Source organism: Lepisosteus oculatus, chromosome 6 (assembly GCF_040954835.1).
Source record: "Lepisosteus oculatus isolate fLepOcu1 chromosome 6, fLepOcu1.hap2, whole genome shotgun sequence".
NCBI classification, from domain to species: Eukaryota; Metazoa; Chordata; class Actinopteri; order Semionotiformes; family Lepisosteidae; genus Lepisosteus; species Lepisosteus oculatus.
This window is the reverse complement of record NC_090701.1, coordinates 13,529,279-13,543,079: the sequence shown is the minus strand read 5'-3', so window position 1 is coordinate 13,543,079 and position 13,801 is coordinate 13,529,279. Positions and strand designations below refer to the sequence as shown.

The window sequence follows — 13,801 nt, the reverse complement described above, 5'->3', positions numbered from 1 at the left end:
GAAGTCTATACTATAAAAAATGTAGAGCTTTCCAAATGTGGGGCATTTTTTTAAGTTAGTGGCTTAAAGTAGACACCAGGACCACCAGATGAAATAGTAGAGATAAAGATATAGGGACATTTACTAAAGACGCACCTTCTGTATTAGAAATACATTGACAAATGGCACACATTTATTTGTCAACTCCCAAGCAACTCTGGATGTTACTCAACTAACAGGGGAAAGATCAGTCTTTTCATTTGGTTCTTTCCTGTCTGCTTCTAGGTGGTTTGGACTCATTTCTCCATTAGCTGATCTGGAAAAAGTTTTGAAGTTGAACTTGCTACGACATGCATAGCTCAGCAGACAGAGTATCCTTTTTTACAGTATATTGTTTAAAAGTATTTCCCCCTACGATTATGTAGATCATTCTCAATCTGACAAACAGATTCAATGCAGGACAAGAGTCTTAACTTTAAATTTTACTGAAGGAAAAAAAAACAACCAAACATTCAAAACTTCAGTGATGCCTTTTCACAAAAAAACAGCCTGATGGTAGAGATTAATTGACACCTCTGCTGCAGAGGACCCTCCTTATCTGCGGTCAGTGGTGCCTGATTTTCTCTTGCCTGCCAGAAGGTGTTTAGGTTTGAGGTCAAACACATGTCTATCAGACTCCCCTTTCTTGCCCATGCGATTCATCTCTTTCTGCGAGTTCTTCATTAACATCTTGGCTTTCTTTAACATCTGAAAAAAAAACACGGTTACTTTCAATACTAGCACACAGACGAAGCAAGGCTCAAGAACCGAGGGCAGCTGCTTTTCGCTGGGGCTTTCAAATAGCCTTTACTGACTAAAATATAAAAAAAAAATGTAAATTTAATCTGCCAATTTCACACTCCTTGCACTAAAAACATGATTATTATGAAAATCCAATTCAGCATGTCAGAACTTGCCATTTTCATAACTGACATTATTCACAATCTCAATTAAAGATTGCCGCATATCCCAAAGTGCCTTGCCTTTTATGTATTCTGAGCACTTCCAATAAAACGAAAAGTTTCCAGTACAAATTAAAATTCTCCTTTCACGTTCATTCATCTACAGAAAACCACAACCCTTTCTAATTCCTCATGTAGTACATGCTTTTACATTTCCAAAGTTAATTTAACATCTTATCACACTAATTTTAGACAGGAACTAAAGCTTTCCTTATGAACTGGTGTGTCAAAACAGGCATCGAAGACGTACCTTGGCATCACGAACACCTGAAACATCCCTTGGAGGACGAGAGGCACTCTGACTACGGGTTCGAGATGCAGGGGCCTCAGATGCCTCCCGTTTGCGTTTCCTAGCAACACTTCTAGATCTTCGGCCCTGGATAGCGTAGTGACTCTGGAAGAAGTTTGAAAAGAAATTACCACAGCTTTCCATTTTGATTCAGAAAAATGTTTATACTAATTTTCCTTAAAATTATATTAATAACATGACTCATACGTTGTACGTTATATACAGGTATGAGCAGGACAATGTTGGAGAGATTTAGATGGGCTTTGAGCCCTTGTATTCTTTTTAAAAATGAAAAAAGTCACTTGTCAGAAAAATTCAAAAGTGACTGTTGTTGAGAAATGTGAACCACTGCAACTAACTACGTTACTTCTCAATCTCATTGGAACAGCCAAAGACCAACTGAGGACACTATGTGCAAAGTTACTTACATTATCTTTATCAGTCATGTCCAGACCAAGATTTCCCATCTCCTTTTCAAGGGTTTTTCTTTCAACCTGGCATAAAAAGAACAAAACACATTGTTGAGGAACTATTATTGAAAACTACAAGGCATCACTTCCAGTCTAATGATACAACTAAGTAAAAGGAAAGTCACTGCAGAAGCCACCTGATGAAGTGGCAGACAATCGGCACTGTCAAGGTGCCTAGACAGTAGAGGAAGCGAAAAGACAGCAGGTTCTTTATTTTCACCATTTTTGTGGTTCTGGGCATGCGTGGCCCATGTACATCCTTCTCTCTCGACTCCAGGATTTTCAATTTCTTCTTCTCTTTGATTTGTTTGGCCAGCTGACGGATCTCCTGCATCTCCTCATCTTCGCTTTCTTCATCCGAGTCGTATTCTCCTGCCTTCTCTCTCAGTTCCTCTTCCTTTTCCAGCTCCTCCAGGTTCTGCATGGTGGTGAAAGCAAGAGAAAAAGCCGATACAAAATGAAGTGGCAGCCAAGCACTTGGGAAACTCCATTTTCCTTACTGCACCAAAGAAAAGCTCTAGTTTAAAAGCCATCAAAGCTAGACTCACCTTCATGATCTCAGGATCAATGTAATCTGTTATATTGTGGCCTTCCCATATTTCTGGGACCTTATCGTTCTTCTCATTTGCATTCATCAGGTCCCAGTATTCTAAAAATATGTCAATAGCAGCCATTAGTAATATTACACACAAAGCTCTGTCCACGGTAATTTGTGTAATTTTCCCAAACCACTTTCATGGTAAAAATGTACGCAATATCATTGTTTTTAGAAGTTCGAGAAGGTAGCTGCAGATGAACACCTTGTAATGCCTGACATTCTTAATCTGCCAGTTTCCCTCTCTCTCTCACACCTGAAGAAGGATCCACAGATGAACCGTTTTGTCCGTTTTCTTTTCCTTTCAGCATGGAATAAACCTCTACCTGTTCCTTATCCTTCTTTTGTACAACTGTATGTACTGAGTTGCTAGATAGATATCCCATGATAGTTCCACTCTGAGATTCCTGTTTAATTAAAATAGTCTTATCTCTGAAGCTGAGATAATTGATGGTCTCTGACATGTTTTATATTTTTTAAGATCCAAGGGAAATAAGTAAAATATAGAAATTTTCAATGTATGCTTTTATATCCTACAGTATGTTCAAGTCACCATTTACCAGCCCCTCTTCTTATGTTTTTCCATTGGCTAGCCATTTGATCTTGAAAACTTAATATCACTTATGGAGCAAGTACTTAAATGGAATATGTGGAATTTAAAACATTTAAGGGGCATTTCACAGTGGACCAGTGCACATTAAAACCTAACAGCATTGAACAGAACACATTTCCTATGTGCAGATCCTCTCATTTTCATCATGCTCAGAATATAATGGTTTAAAGTACAATATTTTAATTTTAATGTACCTTACTGTGATACAGCAGACCCACAATGACAATGCATCTGACCAGGCCAGGATAACAGGACTACATACTCTGTACATAGAGTTGAGGGCTCCTACTTTTTACTCCCACACAACTACTTGCTTTTAAGCATTTGAGGTTTTAACAATCAAATTAATGTGGTTTATTAATATTAAAATCAATTAATGGGTAAGAATGCCAGTGAATACAAAAGGGAAACTAACCCTGAGTGTCTCCAGGCTGTTCTTACACTCTCATTTACATAGAGAGTAAAGCATGTTTCTTTAAAAATGTGTTCATCAGTCACCTGATTGAATTAGGACAACTTTACAAGCTGAAAAAATTGTGATAAGCTGAAAAAAAATCTAATCAACCAGACTTAAATTCTCTCTACATTACATTTCACTATTTAGCATAAGAGCTGCAGCTGGACTATGCATACTGGAGAGAGTAACCCTGACTTTCCACATTTAAAGAAAGATAGAGCTCTATTATAACAGCTTTGGAAACTCATTTTGAATTATGCATATGTAAAACATAATATGACAAAACAAATGCGATTATTACTTTGACGTGGTTTTGTAACCCATAAAGATAAGGTGGGTTTCAAAATAAAAATACATGCATAAATTCTAATGCAAAGAGCACTGCAAGGCTTTGTTCTCAATTACACTTTGATGAACAGCTGCAAAAATATTTTGATATAAGGAACTAAAAGCAATTTAGCAACACTTACTCTGCAGGTCCAGGACGTAATCATCACCAAGTTCCATCTCGAGATCTCTCTCCTATTAAAACAAAGCCAAATTTATGCATCATATTCCCAGAGAAGGACTTCATGCATTTTACATTACATCCTTCTGGAGAATTAAGAATTCCTTGGAATGCTAGCAAACGTTCAATTCATTTTTCCATTTAATCTAAAATACCCACTGAAATATTATAACACCTCATAACGACTCTGAAGAAAACTAATTCCAAAAGTCAATGGAAAGCGACTTCTGTAAGCCTCTAATAGGCATATTTTAACCCATCAGAATCACCAGTTTTCCCAGATGATTCCCAAGAAATCATGCACAACATGTACATCAATTTAATGTACTCAATTCATACCTCTGGTTCTTCATATTCTTGTAAGTAAAAACTCAATACTTGTAAAGCCCAAAGTAAATTAATGGTGTCTGTTTTATTGGTTTCCCTGCTACTTTCACACTTAGTTATTGTAATAACATAAATATGTCTCGCTCCATCACGTCCAGCAGCCAAACGGAACACGCACAGAATAAAGAATGCAGGGCAATACAGCTCTGCCACAGCCTGGCAAATTACGGGACATAAATTCCAGAGTACACCTGGGCTATCCTCAATAGATCCCCGGGAAAACATCCTGTGACAACTAGCAACAGATCATGTGCTGGGAATGGACAGCAATCCTGTACGTCGGGATTGTTGTTTTGTTCTCTAAATATCGGAGCAGCAATTCGTCTCCGATTTTCCCATTGAAATGTCTAGTAACAGAATAAACAGGCTCTCGAGCAAGGCATGGAGAGCTCTCTACTGTCACCTGGCCACATGTACTTCTCATATATCAAATTTGCATTTTTCTGCTTCAATCAGTAATGGACAGTAAGAACTAATTTATTTAGAAATTCTGCACAGCGCATTCCATGTACAATACATGCTACAATGCGTAGTGTATACATTCTGAATTATAAGGACACTTACCAGTTTGCGTTTAGGTACATCAACATCCATTGCTTTCCTGCGAAGTAAAGCCCCTTCAGGTATGAAAGGTGGTCTTTCCTGTAATTTAAATGGTACAAACTGAAATGACAGTACAGGACACTACTTTTTCAGAAACTGCCTACTTTTTCAGAAACATTGAAATCTGTGAAACAGCACTATTCTCAGTGCTACTGCAAACATGTCGAATTTTTCAACTTGACCAATTCTACAATTAAAATGAGAAACTGAGCAGTTCATCCTTATATCGTACCTTTTCGTCTCGTTTAGCAGGCACAGCTAAATGCAGTCTGTTCAGCACATCATGTACTTTCTTTCCCTTCATCTTTGCATCAACACGATGGGCAAGCAATTTATCACATGCCTGAAATGGACAATACAACAGAACAATAAAAAAATGAATCTTCTGCCCTCTAACAGATGGTTTATTTGAACTGTAAATGTTCACATCCTGACCATGGAGCACAAAAGAAGTATTAAGTCTTACCTCTGTTTTTACTTTAATAACCCCTTCTTCTGTTAAGGTGCTGGTTTCAATGACAGCGATATCCTCTGCCATAATGTCAGCAAAGATTTTCTGTAAGGATACAAAATCCATTCATAAGAAATATCCTAACTAAAACCTAAGATCTAAAGGTTTCAAATATATATTTTCAATTTTGCTCTGTAGAATTACTATATAATTTAATTCTCTTTCATTTTTATAATTTTCATAATTTTTAAACAATTCACAAAGAGCTCATCTAAAATCATTTAAAACTAAAACAGTTCTGCGACATCAAATTTTGAGCTATCAAGTAAGTGGACTATGTTACCAAATTAGAGAATTTCCTAAGGACTAATTCACCTGAAAAACCATGTTATCCAAAGCAAAAGTAAGTGGAGAAATGAGCGATGCTGAAGCAAATGGAGATATAATAGGTAATTTGGAGATATTTTGGCTTTTTACGATCAGACATAAAACAGAGCACTTTAAACTTTGCAGTCTGTCTGAGCCATCTTCTATGTGTGTTTTATCACACTGCAGTATTTATTTTTCTATTAAGATATTTATTTTGTAAATTTTACTCATGCATATTTTGACATAAAAAAAGACTTGAATACTCTCTACCTCAGATTATTTAATGTTTCTGCTGTTTGGCAAGTGTTTGTTTTGTTCTTAAAATAAAGAGTTGTTTAATTTACCAATTAAGTTTTACTCAGGAGAAAAAAATCTGCCTAATAATGATTTTACATTTATCGTGATAATTATCGATATCGACTGATATGAAAATTGTGATAATCGTGATAATGTTTTTGGCCATATCGCCTAGCCCTATGTACAAGTCAGACTTGACATCCATCCATCTTCTAACCATTTTATCCAGCAAGCAACGGGTGCAAGGCAGGATACACCCTGGACAGAACACCAGTCCATCACAAGCCACATTCAGACACAGACGGGCGCACTCACGCCAAGGTCAATTTTCCCAGAAGTCAATCAACCTACCAGTATGATTTTGGACTGTAGGAGGAAACAGGAGTACCTGGATGAAACCCCCCAAAAAAACTCCCTCGTCAATGTCAACGCTTCAAAGCGAGTTCGGAAAACACACCTGGTTTTCCTCGGAGAGTTCACCGATCCTCTTCACATCACACTTGTTGGCCACAATGATCAAAGGCTAGAAATCGGGGGGGAAAAAAACGAAACAATTTACAACATCAGTCCCTTTTAAAAAATCACTCTCTCGGTGGAAACCCCACTTCGTTGCCGACCTTGTTTGCAAAAAGAGGCCTAATGTTCCTGAAAAGCTCCAGCTGCTGCTCCAGCGTGTGTCCACACTGTTCGGAGATGTCCATCACGTACAGGACTGCGGCTCGCAGGTGAGCCAGGGCTGTGATGGCCTGCATCTCGATGGTGTTCCTCTCTTCCAGGGGGTGGTCCAGGATTCCTGGAGTATCAACCACCTACAAGACGACACCAGGACAAGTCACATCTTCTGAAGCCATCAAAAGGCTCGCTCAAACCAGCAGAAGCCGTGGTGATTTACCACATACCATCACATGACACCCCCCCCCAATCGAGTTTCAGGGTGTCTACCCATTGATACTTCCATCATGTACAGTTCTCTGAAAATCTGTCTTTTCCAATTGTTACAAGAAGGGGAAATTAGTAAAGAAAGATGAAGAATATTTTCACTAAGCAGCTGTTCTACATGATCTGATGAAGATGTTTAGAGCTACCTGCTGTGGAAAGCTTTTTTCCCCATACAATTAAGGGAAATTGGCAATTTATCTTTGTTAAAAAGCAATCTTGATACTTAAAAACACTTTGGTTAAAGTATTTCTAGTAAGAAATTACCAGTATGAGTAATTCTGTGCGAAAGGTATGTATAACGTTATAAAATTAACAGCCTCAACACATGGGTAACGCACCTGACAATTCTTGACGACAAAGGTGTCGATACAAACCTCTCCGGCCACATGCATGAAAACTGATGCCCACAAACTTACACATAAGGCTAACACTGATAAATTATGCTTTAAGTAATCCTAAATCATTAAAGTATTTTGGAGTGCACATTTTAGTGTTCACACTAACATATATATATATATTTATATAAAAAAGAACAGAGTTTATTCACTTCCCTACTACAAAAGAATCTGGGAAAGCTCAATACAACATCATGTGAAATGTTGGGGCACAGGGTGAGAAACAGTTCAGAAGATCCAGGATATGAATTGCCTAAGATTTAAGGAAAGCAATGAGCCACAAGTTTCACAACTGGCATGTGGTACTTCTAACTTAAGCTCTTCAAACTTTTCAACAGGGTTTTTAACTTGCTCTGTACCTGTGTGTAACGAAACTCCAAACTTACCATCCCCCATAAACAAGTTTTTATCAGAGATCTCAGAAGCACCCTTACCTGCCAGCGCAAGTACTTGTAATCCATGTGACCAACAAACAGAGACTTTGTGGTAAATGCATATGGTTGCACTTCAACATCTGCTCTGGTGACCTGTAAAACATTAAACAGGTATCTTAAGCCATCAACAAACACCATACATGTACAATAAGACCAACAGTTGCATCTCCCACCCAATGAAATTAATTGCTCTTAATATTTTACTAGCTAAATGTTTGGCTGACATTTTTTTTTACTTTTTAATACTTATGGCACGCAGGCAAAATATATTGAGTTACATGTCTGTAGACAAACTCTACTTAAGACATTTACCAAACATTTTACTAAGTGTTTAGCTGGGATTTCAGAATATACAGAGATGTAGGGTCTCTGATGTAACTGAAGTGAAGTGAATGTTCCACACAAGCTACTATGACACAGTTCTCAATCACACTTGGAAAACTGTGTTTTGAGAATTCTGTGATGTTAGTAATATAGTGAAATATAATGGTTCAAAGATGTGCAGCACATTGTATACTAAAAACTCTTAAAATATTAAAAGAAAATAGATGTCTGAAGCTTTAAGAATTGAAGCAATAGAACAAGACCATGCATTTCAATTAATTTACTAATTAAGGCAGACGTGGCACTCATGTCTCTAAATGAAAGAAGCAAATGTCTACAATATTCACCTTGTTAATGAAGCTCGACTTCCCAACATTTGGATATCCACAGAGTAAAAGAGTCCTGGTGTTCGGATCAATGGTTGGTAAACGGGAAAGATGCTGACGCACTGAAAGACAAATTACGTTCAGAAACACGCATGAGCACAATATAATTATAAATCTAATTGTGGTGTTCAGGAAAAAAGGATTGCTTGAACCAATTTAAAAGCCCTGAAGATGTAAAACTAATGAATCGTTAAATACAATATGCTCTATTATTTCTAGCAATATTAATATTTCACTTTTAGCACACGACAGCACAACTATGTTTCATACAAAGGCGCCAACAATACTCCCCAGTAGATTTTAGACAGAGCTTTTCTGTCATTAGGTGATTTTGTTATAAACAGTCACAGCTGCTGATGCCTCATCATGCTGCACACAACTTTGCATTTTGATAATACATTTCTTTGTACACAACCTTCGAAACCAGTGTACCTGAGAAGCATTAGATCTGTAACTGAAAACGCAGAAATAATTTTAAAGGTTCATAGAAAGTAAAGTGTGGAAATACCAAAAATAAAAGGCCAGGCCATTTCTTTGGGCAAGTGGAATCAAAACTGGCACATAATGACTCTGTCACTCAATTCTAACTGTGCTGGATAATTTGATGGATAATCTGAAAAGCTTTACCTTGCTCCAAGTATTCCAAGCTTTGTTTCTGTCGCTTCAAGATAGTACACATTCGTCCAAGAGCAGCCCGTTTAAGCTGCTTGCAGCGATAAAGAGAATCCCCATACTTCATAAGACGGACATAGTCTTTGGCAACACTAAGACAAACAACAGAAACTGATATAATTGTTTTCTCGATACATATATGTGAGTTTTTATACATTTCTAAATATCAGTTTATCTTTTAATGTATAAAAATGTATGCTGAATAAAGGTCCCCAAATAAGGAAGACAACATATCATAAAAAAACAAACATTAGAGTCTTAATATCAAAATTCACCTATTGTCCTGATGCACAGATGTTAATAAAAAGAGAAACTGATGTTGGAAGCAAGACAGAAATAAAAGCCAGAAAGATAAACTCATGCTGCAACACTATGTCTTAAAATAATAACTTTTCGGAATGAATGTAATTCTCAAAGAGGAAAATATGCTGTTTAATATTATACAAAAACGAACATCCAGGTTAGCATGTTAGACACACACCTGCAGGATTGTGAAGAAACTAAGATAGAAAATAAGATTTTCTTCATTTTAAATCTATTAATATTTTATGTTTTTCCACAGAAAGTGGAATCATACAGAGGACCCAAGATCTGAACTAAATATCCCACTGCCACAAAAAGTACTATCAACAGCCTTAAGAAGATTCCTAATCAAAGTACATGGTTTCTTACTTGTCAATGAGATTCTTAGCTATGTTAATCTGTCCCAAAGCCAGCTTGTAATGATCTTTGTCGTACAAAACATTCATCAAGTCGGCATAAAAAGGATGGATATCCTAAAGCCAAGAAAGACAACAGTTAAAAGCATTTCAATGCAATTGCAGTCAAGATAATGTGTTATATCATTATGTTAGATTATATGCATAAACGTACTTAAATTTCTCCTTATGTAATCCTTCAATTTAAGGCAAAAAGCAGTTTAAAACTTTAAATCAAGTGAAAACAAAATAAGTCGTACATTCATGTTAGACATGTTTAGCACTTAAAAAAACATAACTAACACCATTAGTTATTGAATGTATAGAAATAAGACTTACATCCAGTTTGGGAAAATCAGTCAGGATCTGGGAGAGTCTGTCATGGTAGTTCTGCTGGGTGAATTTCACTTTTCTCATGTAAAAATGACGAATACGATGGATCTGATAGTGCTTATGGATAACTGTAGGAGTCTTCCTTTGTGTTTTTGACAATGTGATATCTATGAAGTCCTAAGGAAAAGATTTAGTGATTAGCGTTACTCTGCTTGCTCCGATTTTACCCCCCAAAAAAGAGAAAAATGGTCAGACATTGGTCCAGTACAAGGCAAATATCACCCATACATTAGACACCGTGCAACAAAAAAAACACACAAGAATAAGCATTTAATCGTAAAATCAAAATGTTCACAAGGCGATACTCGTCCGCGAACCCCACATTTACGCTTGTCAATCTCAACAATAACTTTATCATCGCCATGTACATAAAAATAACTTGTCAAACCAAGAAAGGTGGTTAAACATAACATTCTGAAGCAGTTATTCGGTATCGATTAATTCGGTATCGATATCGGCTCCTCATCTTGCGCTGTTTAAATACTTTCAGGAGACACGTGTCCTTGCTCACAGGCTGAGACCACTGAGCCCGATCGTGTTAAACAGATTGATTTCTCTTTTTCAGACCGCCTGCTAACCTACAGCACTACCGCTAGACTTATCCAAATCAGAATGATGCTGTATGAAACAGGTCCGTTAACTACCTTTGCGGTGGGAACCACCATAATCTTCTTAAAGTTGTAGAGAGCCATCTTTCCACACCGCGAAGCACACTTCTCCTCCAGAGGATGCCGCGTGAGGCTACCCGGAAGACTCGCCCAGTGATGTCAACAACTCTGCCTGAGCAAGAGGGTGTCCTTCAACGAAAATGCAGGCAACTGTTTCTCCACACTGCCATCTCTAGTCGAGATTTATATTTGCAGCATTAGCAGTCTGTGGGTTTTATCAACAAAATAAAATATCTTTTTCTTAAGGTATTTTTTTAATCTTCAGAGTATGCTCATGAAAATATCAAAAGTAAGGCTGAATACTGTCTATGTGACGGTCCATCTTGACATCTTTGACTGCAAGGCATCCTGACAGACTGTTCAAAAAATAAAATTATTCTTTCAAAGGGATGTGTCTCGTTGGTGAAGGGATTGTTTTACAGATATTTTTATAAACAGCCACAATTAAACTGATGACGTTAAAAGAGACAACAGCATTTCAGCATTTGAATTTAGCTTTTCAGGTTTTCTAAACGTTTACATAGCAAATGTGTCAGTGAGAGATGATTTCACACATTTCTGGAGAACTTTCTTTTGCAGTGTTAAATTCTGTTCTTAAAGATCAATTTCATTTTTGAAAATCAATAAGGCTATTTTTTTCTCTATTAGCTATGTTTCAGTATTGTCTGAGGTACATACTATTTATTTTGACTGGACATGTAGATGTACTAACCAGGAAAGGATGCAATGCAGACTTGCTGACAATGATGCCTGAGAATCTTGTTAAAGGTCTAGGGAGAGGGTATAAAATAGAATCACGGCCCACACAGTAAGAGATCATGGAGGGTAACAAGACCAATTTTATTTGGGAGAGTTTAGACAACAGGAAGCTCCAGGATTCAAGAGCAAGGGAGACATAATGTTCCCATGGCAAACTTCAACATGCCAGCAGCCCCACTGCATGGCAGTTCTGGAAGGGAAGTGAGAAATTACTTCACTTAATTAAGGGAGAGCAGCAGACCAGATTGTGCAGGGCAAAAGTGGAATTGAGCAGACAGGGACTGGCAAATGAGAACGTTGGACATTGAAGAATGCCAGATTGACTCACCTAGCGTTGACACAAATGACCTTCAACCTAACATACTGTAACGCTCAGGGGTTCACATGGACACCCTCGCCGCTGCCGCATCAGGTCGGCCCCCAACCGTCAGGGACTCAAACCCAGGCCTCCGGCATCACTCAATGGGGACCCAGCCTCTTGAGCCAAAGGGAAATCTCCCATCAGCCCGGCGGCTGTGGTCCCTGCTATTCACAGGGAAGGGCAGTGACGTCACTGCAATGGTAAGCCAGCTCTCACAGTCAATGGAGGCTGTATGCGTTACAATACTGTTATGCCTGGTTCTTGGTTAAGTTCCCAGACTTTACCATGCCTGTAAAGTATATGAGACTCTGATTTGATGACTTGGCAACTGATGTAGAATAGAACGGTTGGCCAGTTTGGGCCAGTTTAAGCATATCCAGTGGAAGTGTGATGTTGTGAGGCGTTGTGGGTCACTCCATGACCCTGTTTGTCAGAAACACTGGATTGTTTTGGACAGAATCTCAGCACTCACTGAACAGCCTACCACAGAGCTGTCCAATCTAGGTCATGGGGGTGGGGCAGTGTGTGCTAACTAAAACAATTTGTTCAGTGCTTTCTGCTGCTGTAGATGTGCTTGGGTCTCTCACAATCCATCTTTCTCTCCGTCCTGTTCTGAGTGTCATCTCCGTGAGCTGGATGAACTACAGCTGTGACTCAGGTGCAGAACAGAATATTAAGGGTAAAACTGACCAGACATTTTCACTTTGTCTGAAGATCAGTCAGTAAAGGTGGCCAAATAAAGCCAGCTGCCACCAGGTCATCTTTGGCCTCCAGGGGTTCGACAGTGACTTTGCGGCTTTGCAGGTGAAATCCCTAAACTTCAGCCCAGGCCAGGACTACCCTGAAAAGATTAGTAAATAATTTTGTACTTGCATTTACATTGAGCTTTTATGGAAGATTCCATACCGCTTTACACATAGGAAGGGACCGACTTCATCAGTCACTGAGTTAAGATTACTGTTGAACGGTCATGCCCTTACATTCCACAAAGTGTGAAGATCTGACTTGCCCATTTAAAGGTTGAGCAAACAACTGCGTGTGTGTTACAATTTCTGTAGAAATACATAATATTAAAGGGAAAACAATTTATGAAACAAATCCGCCGTGCTGCGTTTATTGCAAAGAAAAGAACCCTGCCACATTAAAAATGAGCATCCTTGACATAAAGATAGTACACATGTAATAAAATGAATAAATCATAAACAACATCTGTCGCATACATATGTGGGAATTTGGCTGTATGTACCAGTCCAGGGTCTGGTGCAGATGGTCCTGCAAAAGTGAGTATTTTACAATACAATCAGAGAAATTCTGACAATTACAAAATTTTAACACACATTGGAATACCCACACAGTATTTGAATGTTGAGTCAGCTCTCCATCCTCTTTTAAGTGTAAAAAGGTTCATTTATTTTAGCTTGTCAGTGTGGAACATTCCTTTAAGTTCAGTTCCCAGTATGCAAAATTGGCACAGGCCTATTCAAAAAGACTTACATCTCTAACTGCTGCCAAAGGTGCAAGCATTTCTTAAAGATCTAGATTTGGATTTATACTCCCACTTTTTGCTGACATTTTACTTTCATCCCTAAAATTGTGTTTGAGCACAGAAGAATTGATTAAAAAAAGTTCTCTTTTAAAAAATGTATGTACATCATTTATTAATTCAACAAACCTCTGCTTCCTTCACACATTAAATCTTCAATCCATTATACTGCATTGAACTATAATTAAGAGTGTCTTAGTGTTCAGTTTA

At 38.0% G+C, this 13,801-nt stretch overlaps 1 protein-coding gene across 1 annotated transcript; it reads right to left on the bottom strand.

Annotated features, from left to right (window-relative positions):
* Positions 1-89: 89 nt before the first annotated feature.
* On the bottom strand, positions 90-11,014 carry gtpbp4 (GTP binding protein 4). The gene is made up of 17 exons (XM_006634429.3): positions 10,905-11,014; positions 10,207-10,377; positions 9,842-9,945; positions 9,125-9,261; positions 8,459-8,559; positions 7,788-7,880; positions 6,637-6,828; positions 6,477-6,542; positions 5,369-5,458; positions 5,135-5,245; positions 4,864-4,941; positions 3,875-3,926; positions 2,288-2,388; positions 1,960-2,157; positions 1,698-1,763; positions 1,231-1,374; positions 90-726 (listed from the first exon to the last, which is right to left on the bottom strand). Exons 1-17 carry the CDS (start codon positions 10,950-10,952, stop codon positions 574-576), a joined length of 1,905 nt encoding a protein of 634 aa, XP_006634492.1. The 5' UTR covers positions 10,953-11,014; the 3' UTR covers positions 90-573.
* Between the last annotated feature and the right edge of the window lie 2,787 nt (positions 11,015-13,801).